At 30.2% G+C, this 13253-nt stretch overlaps 1 protein-coding gene across 3 annotated transcripts; it reads right to left on the reverse strand.

Moving 5' to 3' along the window:
- Positions 1 to 3690: 3690 nt before the first annotated feature.
- LOC129289573 (cytochrome P450 76C2-like) lies at positions 3691 to 6724 on the reverse strand. 3 transcript variants are annotated; one of them, XM_054926360.1, is made up of 4 exons: positions 6271 to 6724; positions 6077 to 6119; positions 5682 to 5892; positions 3691 to 4689 (listed from the first exon to the last, which is right to left on the reverse strand). In XM_054926360.1, the coding sequence occupies exons 3-4, from the start codon at positions 5859 to 5861 to the stop codon at positions 4075 to 4077; spliced, it is 795 nt and encodes a 264-aa protein (XP_054782335.1). In that variant the 5' UTR covers positions 5862 to 5892; positions 6077 to 6119; positions 6271 to 6724; the 3' UTR covers positions 3691 to 4074. The 3 variants fall into 3 exon arrangements, with proteins under 3 accessions (XP_054782335.1, XP_054782336.1, XP_054782334.1); XM_054926361.1 differs by lacking the exon at positions 6077 to 6119; XM_054926359.1 differs by having other exon boundaries at positions 3692 to 4689; positions 5682 to 6119.
- Positions 6725 to 13253: the final 6529 nt, after the last annotated feature.

Consider the following 13253-nt stretch of genomic DNA (forward strand, 5'->3'; position numbering starts at 1 on the left):
AGCCTTAGGCCCACATTAAGAAACTGCTTCATATTTGTAGCCCACAAATCAAGGCCATTCGTGACAAGTTACTAAGAATTTTGAGGTTAACATTTGTAATACTCCTATTTTGGCTAAATAATGCGTTTACAATCACTGCTGATTGATTCATGGTTTACTATGGTTGAATTATTAAACTATTTCATTTTCGATTCATTATCATGGATTATATATTTTATTATTGTTCTATTTTAGGTTGTTTGAGTATGTGGAAACTCTCGGCACTTAAGTGGCCCTTTTTGTATATTTCTATGGGTTCCTTGGGGTAGAGGTCCTGTTTCAAAATCTACTTGAAATCTCTAAGCATCTACTATATATTTAGTTGGGATGTTTACAAAATGTGAATTATGATTTTACATAAAGATAATTTTAAATTTTAAGTAATGTTATTTTGTAAATCAATAAAAAGTCAGTTGTAAATGAATATACAGTTTTTATGAATTTTTTATACTGTCACTATGAATTAAGGATAGTCAAATATTAATTTCAATTTTTAAGAATGTCAATAGTACATTTATAAAAATTTAATTGTGAATGAATAGATAATCTCATGAATTTATGCTTTTTCTCTTAAATGAATATAAATAATCTAAATTGTAAATAGTCTTAATTGTAAGTTTTTTATTTCAAAAAATTTAAACTTTATCTCGTAGGACTTTCCACATATGTCTATTTATAACTAACATGAAAAGTCTTTTTTCATGTTGGTTAATTAACCGATGTTGAAATTAAATTTTTCACTTCCTTTTTTTCAACTTTCTTTTAATAACTAACATAAAAATTTAAAATAACTTTTATTAAAAGTTCTTCCTATGGTAGTGCCTGTCATGTTTTAAAATATTCCTTTACAACTTATTTTTCATAAATTCACCAAGTAACTTTAAAAAAATCCACAAATGTTTCTTCTTAAATTAACAAGTAAAATGTATATATTCAATGAAATTATTTATTTTTTTGCAATTAATTTTTTATGAGAATCTTAAATTTAAAACTAATTTCTTTAAATTCATGAATAACCTAATTTTAATAATTAAAAATATTTTATCCTTTTCTAATATCTTTACAAGATCCCGACTATCACTTTACCTAGTTAATATGTCCAACAGCTAGCATGCAGATGTATAAAAATAAGAGTTTGTCTTGGTGTCGCCTTTCGTCCCGTTGAGGCATAGGATGATAAAATGCAGTGTCTTGTCTTTATCAAAAGGATAAGGAAGGCAAACCTCGTGACACGTGGAAATGATCATGGACTTCGGAGCACTTTCAAATTTACATGCACAAGCACCAAGCAACACCATAATAGCCGAAGACCTTTGATTCCACATCCTCAGTCGCCCGAAATAATCTTTTTTATTCCACATCCTTAATCATGTATAATTCAAGTTTTTTATAACCGAAAATAAAAGGATAAGCTTTCTTAAATTCCCTGCGCACTTTTTTTTAGGTGAATTCCAGATTATTCTTATACAAATTATTATTTGTGAAATAATCATATAATATTCCTGAAGTTAAAATAAGAAAATCTCTTTTACTTTAAAGATTGGTGCACTATATATTCGTGAAATAATCAATTTGTTTATTACTAATGTGGTCAATATAAATTTAATTTAAAAAGTATAATTTAATATTTATAATTTTTATAATTTGAATATCCAGATATATTCTGAATAATTTACATATAATCCAGACACCAATTTTAATATTAAATTTTTTTATAATTTTTACAGATCATATAGATATACTTTAGATAATCTAAATTTAATATAAGAATTTTTTATAATTTTTATACTAATAAATATACTATTTAAATTTAAAATTAATTTAAAATGAATGACAGAAATTATTTTAATATAAAATCAGATGCCAAAATTTGGCCACGTCTGATGGGCACTCGGTACACTAACACCTTAAATATAGGCTTGTTTTTGCACATGTCCACTTTGAGACAATGCAATTTATGTCCACTGGCATATGAGAACGGGTGGGATGGGCTGACACTTTTGTCCACGTCCGCCCACAGACGTGTTGCTCACTGTCATGCTCTGTCCATGTCACCATTTTTTTATTTTTTTAAATATTATTGACAATACTAATAATAATTGTTACTATTTAAAAAGTAACAGTTATTATTATTGAAAAAAATTCAAAATTAAAATTATTTAAATTTTATTAACGATCAACCATGTTATAAAATATATTAAATGGATTAGCTATGTTATCTATTGAAAGTAAAATGTTAGAATTATTTGATTATAAAAAATTAAAATTTGATTTTGTAGTTCAAAAAGTTAGAAAAGTAATGTGAAAGTATATAAATAATACTTCATTCATCTCAAATTATAAGGTATTTTTAGATAAAATCTCACATATCAATAAACCTTATTAAATATACCTAACAACCTTATATTTTCAAAATAAAAAATATAAACTTTTAAAATTCACATAATTTAATATATTGAAAAGAGAATGGATGAAAATTAATTATAGAAAGAAAAGAATAATATTAAAATTGGCACATTTAATAAAACCTTAATTTACCCATATTGTCTTATATTTTGAGATAGAAATTTTTTTTTAAAAAATACTCTATAATTTAGGATGAAAGGAGTAATACATTCGGTTTCTTAAATAATTTCACCTTAGGCCTCAAAACCCATTCACACGGCCCGGTCATGTCCACACATATGCGTCCATGTAAACTTGCTTCCTCTTTCTAAAGCTCCTCTAAAGTAATCATTTCTAAAGTCCAAACAAAAGTTTCTTTCTAGAGGAAGATGCTGCATTCATTACTAGAGTATAGAAGATAAACCAGTCATATAATCATAATAATTTAATTCAACTCAATTTAGATAGAATCATTTCTATAAATTGAACCTCCCAATACTTCAGTTCAATTCACAAATTAAAGAATAAACAAAGCTACAAAGACTAATTAATAAGTTTACAAGCACGTACAACAATTCAATAAAGGCATATTAACACATTGAAACAATTTAAACATGCTACCATAATCAATCACAGCCAGCGGAACAATTTGCAACACTCGTGTTCCCATAATATGCTAACAAATTTAACTAAATTTAGACATGTTCTTGAGAAGTTTCCATTCTTTATACTAACTAGCCTAAAAGTTGGACTGTCATGAAGTTAAAGGCAAACAAATTTAACTAACACTCATATTATCATTATCTAACCTAAGCTAAAAATTCAAACACTAGTGTTCTGCCTTAAATTTGTGATTGATTATGGTTAATTGATCATGTTCCTATTTTCTATCCTAAGCTAACCTTTAAACATGTACTCATGTTACCATTTTTATCATAAAAATTGACTATGTTCTGCCTTAATCAGAACACCCATCAAGAAAACCAAATGACAGAGACAAGAAAACCCATCAAGAAAATCCAGATCATGAACATTAATGATTTTTTTTTTTTAAATACCTGAGTTGAAGCACGCACACAAACTGGAATGGATTAATTGAATCATCAACGGACACTATTCTTGAGGCACAAATGCAAGAGATTGAAGCTCAGAGAAACGAAGCATCCATGAATTGAAGAAGAATAAGAAGAAGCAAGGCCAAAATAAAAGACACTTCACGTGAGAGATAATTTCTGGGTTGAAGCACATGAAGAACACAATGAAGCTTTTGGGTGTAGAAGATTTTAGGTTAGGGTTTCTGGGTTTGTATTATGCGATGAAGTTTTCTAGGTTTGCAGAATTTGATAAAATTAGAAATTTATGGCAAACTTGATGAAAGAGGTCTTGATAATTTAATCGGCATAATTAATGTTTAAGTACATGGTGTTATAGTTTAACGTATGAGTTGTTTCTAGTTGGGAACCCTTTTACAATGACCCAAAATATTTCTAAATGTATTTATTGAGATTATAGAGTTGTAGACTATTGAAGTGAAAACTACAAGACCAGCCCGAGGCAAGCAACACAAGTTATTATTTATTTAATCGAGTATCACATTTTTTACCAACACTTAATTCTTCATCATGAATGAAATTAACAAATTCATAATTACTACATTTTGACAGGAACAGCTCTTAGAGGTTGAGCCTTATGCAATAAAATCCCATAGTTTTGACTCATATCCATATCCTCTAGCTTTAGCCCATCTGGAACCTTCCAATCAAAATGATATGTAAGAGATGCCAACATAAAGGGAAGTACCCTAGAAGCCAAGGGCAACCCAGGACACATCCTCCTCCCAACACCAAATGGAATAAACTTAAAATCATTAGCCTTAAAATCAATCTCACTTTCCAAAAACCTTTTAGGGATAAATGAATTAGGTTTATCCCATATGGTTGGGTCTCTTCCCATAGCCCACACATTTACAAAAATCTGTGCGTTTTTGGGAACTAAGAAGCCACATAACTCTACATCACAAATTGCCTTGCAGGGTAGTAGATATGGTACTGGTGGGTGTAGGTGTAAAGTCTCTTTTTGTATTGCTTGTAGGTAAGTCAACTTTGAGCTCATAGTCTCTTCAAGATTCAAAGTATTATTTTTATTACCAAGAACATGTTGGAGTTTTGTTCTTACATTCACCATTTTCTCTGGGTTTCGTATTAATTCTGCCATTGTCCATTCAAGTTTGCTCGGTGTTGTGTCAGTCCCCGCCACAAATAAATCCTGAAATATCAAGCAATGATTAGTTAAGTTAATTATCAAACAGGCACAAACATGCCATATTAAATTCATTTAATGTTTTGTATTATCTCTCATTTATGTCACTTTTTCTTTCCCCCCTCATTTATAATAATAGTAAAGAAAGAAAAGACAAGAAATTGAAGAGGTACTCTATTTAAAAATACATTAAAAATAATTATAAATAAGACTTTATTTGATTAAATTATTGCATTATTGGATAGATATAGCAAGAACGAGATGATACTCGTGATCCATGCAAGAATTTTCTCCATTGCTAGGATATATTTTGTGTGATAAAGTCAGCATGCAAAAGGGGAAAAATACTTTACTTTCGTTTATTCTATCTTTCTCTTAATAAAAAGCTAAATTAACATATTGATCTTGTAATGTAATATTACATAAATCTATATTATTTCTTTCAGCAACCTTCAACCATTTTGATAAAATAAGTAATTTATATATAAAGTGAATTATAGCAAGAAAACTTGGGAATCAAAATTAATTCTTAAACTTTTTTCAAGAATGTTAGGTACCCTACATTAAAAGGTGGCACAATGTCCACACTTAATAATTTTAAGAGTAAGATTGTCTTTCTGTCAGAGGACCATCATCTTCTTAGTTTTCTGCATATATGGAATAGTTGTGGGGCCTTTGCACAATAACAATTAGGCATTTTGACTCCTTTTGACCATTTGACATGGACCAAAGGAGTTGAAAGTGACAGTAGCAAGAACTAGTAGAGGCAAAACAGCAAGAAAATAAGTCAGAATGCCTTGTTGTCATTATGCATGTGCCCGACAACTTTTTCATTTTAGCAAATAATAAAGATGATGATGAGTTTATGACAAAAGGGAAATTTTGTTCCTGAAAAAAATTTCTACAAGGGGATATTGCCTTATCTTTTAGTATAGAATGCCTAGAGCTTCTAAAAAATTATCATTAATCCAAAATTAAATTTAACTATTGATACTCACTATGAACAAATAAATGACATCACCACAGCTAAATTGTGAAGAATCGTCTTCGATAAGATCAAGAATTGAATCCAACGCATCATTGTTTTCTTTGGAAACTATGTTGGAACCTCTTAAATGCAATGTCTCTTCCCAAATATCATCAACAAGTTTATAAAACTTTTTATAATAACCTCTCATCCTCACGCGAACGCCTTGTCGATCAAGAAAACTCAAAACAAGAAAAATATCAGAAACATTAGGCCTCCCATTTTCATCCACGATCCCAGTCACTAACTTCTTATACTCCTGAGTCTTATTGGAACCATAACAAGCAAAACCCATGGAAAAAAGCATGTTCAATGCTAAATTGAGAACTATGTTAAAGAAAGCCTCAGCAAGATATATAGCCTCACCTTTAATGGAATATTCATGGATATGATTGATTAAGTCTCCTACCTATTAGAAATAAAGAAATCAAAGAAATTTCTCCTAGAAATTAAAAAATAGATTATAAATATATAAAAATTGGATGTGTCTAATAAAATGACTTAAGTTATTTTGATGAAACTACCCTCAAGCGTAATTAATATATAGAGTTTAACACTACCTTGTTTTGACGTAGAAACTAGGTGGAGTCCAGCTTCAGATTTGAGAAAATTTTCATAACACAAGCTCATCTAAGGGCTTTCCATTGAGTTGAAACGGGAAGCCAAGCTATGGAGACTTGGTGATGATTGAGAGCTCGAGCACTGTCAGGGAAGGTTCGACTAGAGAAGTCTAGGTCGTGTTTGTGAAAAGCTTCTCCGGCTATTTCTTGAGAAGAGATAATTATGGCGATCCTTGTGCCTAACGTGAGTGACATAATGGGTCCATGAGATTTGGAGAGGTTCGTGATGGACAAGAGAGGGTTAGAGCCGCGCTCAAGGATGTTCCCAATTACTGGGTAGGGACGAGGGCCTGGTGGGAGCTTGTATGAAGAAGACGATGTTGATCGAACGAAACAAGATTTGTAGATGAGAAAGGATGCAGAGAGAATGGAGGTTAGGGCGAGGGCCAGGAAATTGTCCGTGGCTTCTTTCTTTTGCTCTTGCTCTGGCAAACCACTACTCTGTATGAAGAAGTGATGTATCGCTGTCTCTTTCTTTGTGGGGTCCTCATGCCACTTGAAAATTTCACTGTGTTTTCTCTTCTGCTGCTCGACGAAAAACACAATACACGTGACAGAGTCAAAAAGACAAATTACACTCAACTATGTTGTCTCATTTGGAATGATGAGAATGCACAAATTAATGATTAAACGTGGATGGTTGAGATTTTATTCAATATTTACTTTCTATATTTTTATATTTTATTATACACAGAATTCAAAATTGTTTTAAGAAATAAAATAGATATATATATAGGGCTAGTTAGGTTTTGTTCTCATTTTTAATTTTTAAAAAATATTTTATAAACTAATTTATAAAAATTCTTTTTCAAAACAAAACAAAATGAAAATCTAAGGTTTGATATATGTTAATTTAAAAATAATTTTAGAGTTAAAAAATGGCTTAGTGTGGTTGATGATGGTTTATGATGGTGATGACCATAACTGAAGATAATTTACAATAGTCAGATATAGTGTGCTTTAAAAATAAAAATAGAGAAAAAAATAATTCTAAAATATTTCCATTTTTCATTTTAGAAAACAAAAAAAGAACATTTTTTTAAACGCTTAAATCCAAAACATTTACTCAATCGGATTTTTTTTCAATTTTTTGTTTTTAAAAGATGAAAAAATTTTAAAAAAAACAAAATCAAATAGACCCATAATTCCCAGATAAGGTCAATGATTTAAGTATTCTTGGTTATTGTAAATGATTAGAAGTGACTTTTACATATAACTAAAATGGAGTTTAAATTAAAAAGGGCAAATACAAATGTTGGCTATAACACCTTTTAAATTGGATTCGTACAAGTCAGATCCCATCAAAACGATAGACACATGCCATCTGTGCCGAAAGGAACCGATTGCGAGAACGAAAATTTTAAGTATGGATGCGAAGTTAAAAAAACGTAACATAAAAAGGCAAAAAGAAAATTGGTCACCAAGGGGATGGATGGAAGGAACGTTTAGGTGCGTGGATGTGTAGGTAAGTGGGGTGGTGCTTTTTATTCGTTTGGGTGTTAGGAGAAAGATGACACAACATGATGTAGGAGCAAATTCTCTAAAGTTGAGATCCATAAATTTACCCGAATTTTTCTTTATATCTATCTATCTATCTTTTCCATTTCATTATTTTTTTTTTATAAAACATAACATTAAATCTCTCTCAGTTAAAAAGATAAACTTTGTCAAATTCACGGATTCCTAATTTCAGAGGATCCATTTCCCATAATGCAATTGTGTACTATATGTTATATTGCACAAAGCATAGGGTATGCAGTGCAGCTATGTCCATGGCTTATATCAAATGCAACATTCTATTGATTTTTTTTTCTTTTTTTTTTTTTTTTTTGGGTGATCAAAGGATTACAGAACAGGAAGATTAATATAGATTTATAGATTTGTTTGACACGCAGATTCATAGATCCAAACAGAGTCAAACGACATTCTATTGATTTAATATAGATTCATAGATTTGTTTGATATATTTTTATAAATAAAATAATTAATGTTTTTTTTTTGGCCAAAAAATAATTAATATGTCAAACTCGTGAATGTGGGAAAAATTAGTGTTTTGTCTTGGTGTGGACATTGGATTCACTTGCCCTCTCAGGCACTCAATAATCAATACAGCTGGCCAGTGTCTTGTCGGAAGGATAAAGGCAAGCCACGTGGACTGTGGCCATGGACTTCGGGACGATTTGAAATTTGAAACAGATATGCGCCAGCAACGTTAATTATAATAATAGACGAATTTTTTGCATCCATGGAAGTGTGACCGTGACATTGCACAAATTTAGGAACATATATATGATGACAGAAAAATCTTAAAAAAAAAAAAAATCAACCTAGACCAAGCAGATGCATTAATTTGTGTGTTTCAAAGGATCCTTTAGCATAGTTTAGAAATAATTCTTTTTGAGACATAGAAATCAAACATATGTATGCTTTCTACAACCAAATCATTTGTGTAAAAAACATTTTTCAGGATAATTTAAAAGGTTATTTTCACAATAAAAGAAACAGTGTGGTAGAAACAAATGTAATTGTAATATGAGACTTTTCACAACATAGCATAAGTGAACTCTCATTGTAAGTTATCACTTTTTGTGACAATTCAAAGGATTAATTGTCGCGAAATGTTATAACTTACGATGACAATTCACAAGGAAACCATCATTATAAATCAAATATTATAACTAAGGATTTCAAAACTGATCCAAACTGAAACAACCAAACCAAACTGACTCAAACCGAAATAAATCAACAAAAATGACTATTGATCAAGTCTATTTCAATTTTTATGACATACAAATTGATTGGTTTGGTCTGGTTTTGCTTTTGAGATTTGAAAACCAAATCGAATTTGAACTCAGCTTGATTAAAAAATAATATTTATTTATATAAAATCTATCTAACTAATTTCAACACCCAATCACCCAAACCATTCACCCAATCCAATATTTTTTTATTCATGTATCAAGTTGTTTTTCTCCTTCATTTCAAGTGTTATTCCTTAGATAATAATAGATTGATGCTTGAGAAAAAATGCTTTTTTTTTTTGAATAATTTTAAGTATATGAATGTCTCTTTTTTGTTTAAGGACAAGTAAAATATATCAATTATTTTTTGGATAATAAACAATTGGTATAGTTTAAGTAAATATTATAATATTGAGAGATGGATATTATGTTTAGAATATATATGTATGGGACTATGGATATAAGTATTAACATTGAATAGCATGATATTTGAAATTTTGGATATTTAGACTTGAGATATTTATATGTTTGCTACTTTCTATTAGGTGATGAATTTTCTCCATGAAGATTCAAATACTGCATCTAATAAAATCATGAAGATGATTAGTTGATCCCTATCATTATTTTGATTTTTTGCTACTTGCAATTATAAAATTAATTCACAAAAAATAAATAAAGGTATAAGATAAATAAATAAATATCTAAAAAAAAAGAATGAACATATATGTATAAGATATGTGATTAATCAAGATTCAAAGACCTTCCATAAATATATTATAATATAAATAAAGCATGAGATAAGCAAGGACCTTCCATACAATAAAAAAGAAAGCAATGCATAATGGGAAAAAAGGAAAAAAAAAAGTCAAATAAAGTCATTGAAACTTAATTTAGATCTTAACCAAACCAAACCAAAGTGAAACAAAAACTAAACCATACCAATTTTCATAGAAACCAATCAAGTTTCACTCATGAGCAAACCAATTGGTTTGGTTTGGTCTGGTTTTTGCCTAAATCAAACAAAATTGAACCTGTGAACACCCTTAATTGTTGCGGCAGTTTTAGTCATAATTGTTATAAGTATATTTTTTGTGATAGTTTTGTGCACAACTATTGCTATATGTTATCTTTTAAAAGAAAAAAGAAAAAAGAAAGCAGATTTTACATATAAATAGCAACTTCAGATACTAGTGCAAACATCTCAATTAAATTTCTACATACTCAATGCAAATATCTATGTAATTATCTACTCTAATCTTGTCAATTATAAAAAGTAACAAATATTCCTCATATGTCTCAACTCTTGCTTGGAATATGGCTCTAAATTTTTAAAATGATATAGAATTAATAAAAATATATGCATGAATATTAATTCAAATAGAGGATGAGCTATAAAATGTAAATTATTATTACCTTGAGTGATGACTTTGTACATGAAAATCATCATGTAATAACTACACCCTACACAAACCAATTCAATTCATAAAACCAATAGTGTAATCTTTATTTTAATTTAGGAATAAATTTGAAATACTTACTTACATGAGCACCCCTAGTCTTTTTCTTGTCAACTCTATTTGCTAACTTCCAATAATGAAGTAAAGATCTATTTATCAAATATACACACTTAGAAAATATTAAAAACATGCTAATAATATCACAAAAAAAGTTATTCAAAAACTTATGATTCAATTAATGACTTCATATCATCATTTACTTTCCATTGTAATGAACAGAACCAATATATAGTATTTTTATAAGAACAAATGATAGGAAGCATCCAATGATTATACAATATACTAGTTTATATTAATATCATATCATTAAGCAAATTTTTTATAAATTGAAAGATGAATTAGAAGTTTAATTCCTTTCAATAGTTGGTGCAAAAAAAAAAAAACACACACACACACACATATTCTTTAGCCTATGCATCGCGTTTTCAACATAAGATACTTTTTAATTTGATTTGCCAACTGAAATTAAGAGTGAGGACAAGAACATATAATAATGATTGACATAAAGTTGGGTGCACATTTTGTGAAGATATATTTGATAATAATAAAACTATTAAGAATGAAATAAAAATCATAAATATTAGATTAGAAATAAAAATAAACATTTACATGATAAAAACGTGTATTATTGATATATCTAAACACTCCATAATAATAGATCATTAATCTCCACTTAACTCTAAAGATCAAGATAATTAAAGGACTAATCCAAAAGAATTACCAAGTCTGTAAATTTTACACAACAGGATCCCAAGTTTTCAAAATCTAAAACACTTCAATATACCTTCATTAATCAAAAATCAAAGTACAAAGTGTATGTGGAAGTATGGAATCTTGAACAAGTCAAAGAATTTGCAATATAGTTGAAAACAGCAAAATAGTGCAGCAAATTAAAGGTACGCTATGACTTGTTATGTAACCTCCTTGAGGTTAAACCACAAATTAACTCCAATTCATAGTAATCCAAGATTTTAAAGAGAATTTCTCAAAAATTATTTCACAGAAATCCCAATTTTTATTTCAAATCTCAAACATAATTTAAGGGCTCCAAATCAGAGTTTTAGAAACAAAGCAGAAGCTTAGAAATCAATTGGGACCCAAATAATAAGTTTTAGAACTCAAAAATCATTTCTGTGCAAAAAATAACACGTATGCTGTGGCTTACGGCTCGTGTACTGTGGCGTGAGGCGCCATGCACCACAGCGCATTGCGTGAATTTTGACAAATCAGTGCTATCATTTGATAGCACAGGGAGCGAACTTCCGACGTGTCTCAAATCTCCGTCCGACGTCTGATTGAGGTAATTTCAGTGTCTACACAAAGCTTTCTCTTAGCTCTAGCTAATGGCGCCAATTTTATAATCAAATTCATTTTTTATAAAAAGTTAGACACTAAAACCCATTTTGACACATTTTTACAAAATCTCCCAAATGGGGTGTCCCAACTCAACCATACGTGCCAATAGCCTACACCAACCTTCCAACCACACTTAATGGACTCTTGCAGACTTGTGCAACACACCATACGCAATCAAACACACTTATTTTACAAAATCATTACTCAACCCTAATTTTCACAAAACATAGAGGGGGAGGAAAAGTTGCAAAAAATCAACCATTTCATTCATATTTCTCAAAAATACATATGTTCCTACTTGCACAAGTATTTTGGCCCTATCCATGGGTTCACAACAAAAACTCACTAATCCAGGGCACAAAATACACTAGTTAAATATAGAATCATGCAAGTAGTGCACCAATCATGGCAATTAATCCTAATTGGCAAAGGCATTAACAATATACATGTAAAGATCAAAAGAGAGGCACATAGAGAATTTACTCCACCAATCCTAAGCCTCAGTATGTTTTTCTCGACTCGGATTTGATGAGTTAGGTCCTAAAAATATTGAGAATTGAGGGGTGGGTACAACCACTCAGTAACCAAGTTTCACTTAACCCTTACAGTTATATATTAATTATAAATAGATGTAATCAAGCATATAAACACATATATCACATAGCATTAAGCCATGGTTGATAAAACTAATAACCATGTGACCGGGCTTGCCAAAAAATACTATATCATGTTATTTTTAAAAACATAACTTAGGGTTGTAAAAATAACAACCATGCACCCTTAACACATGCCAGACCACAAAACTAACAACTATATGACCGGACTTATATGCATGATCATATGCTAACCTTATATCCTCCTGTTACCTCCGACACGAAATCGGTGGCTATCACTTAGTTACGTCCTTCACGGACTAACTCAGCCTTTCACTTGTGAAAAGCTACCGAACCAGAGTTAACTCACTCACTTATGTAATCTGATTTCCTCTAATACTAATAACCATGGGGTGTTGTACCACTAATCTAGCATCCTTATGAATCGATGGAGACTAATTAGATTCGAGTTCCTCATGGAACAAGTAGGACAGTCCTAAATCAACCATGGGATAAGGGCTACATCCTGATTTCAATGGTCGCTGCCAAAGCTAGTTCCCGATTCCAACAGTTACTATCAATACCACGTGGATTTCCAATCAATCTACTCCTCTCCGTAGGTGAACTCCCGCCAATGATCATGCTATGCACATTTCACACATAATATACATTTTCAACAATCATTTCTTAACATATGAACTCATATAACACATATG

The sequence above is a fragment of the Prosopis cineraria genome, unplaced genomic scaffold, assembly GCF_029017545.1.
Source record: "Prosopis cineraria cultivar Desert tree isolate PC_DT_omini unplaced genomic scaffold, ASM2901754v1 PC12, whole genome shotgun sequence".
Lineage (NCBI taxonomy): Eukaryota > Viridiplantae > Streptophyta > Magnoliopsida > Fabales > Fabaceae > Prosopis > Prosopis cineraria.

Bases quoted from the DNA above. Each gene is read 5' to 3' on its own strand.
- LOC129289573 (XM_054926359.1), bottom strand. From the start codon at position 6,017: ATGCTTTTTTCCATGGGTTTTGCTTGTTATGGTTCCAATAAGACTCAG. The intron at 4,690-5,681 runs GTGAGTATCAAT...TTGATATTTCAG, and splicing joins ATGTCATTTATTTGTTCATA to GATTTATTTGTGGCGGGGAC.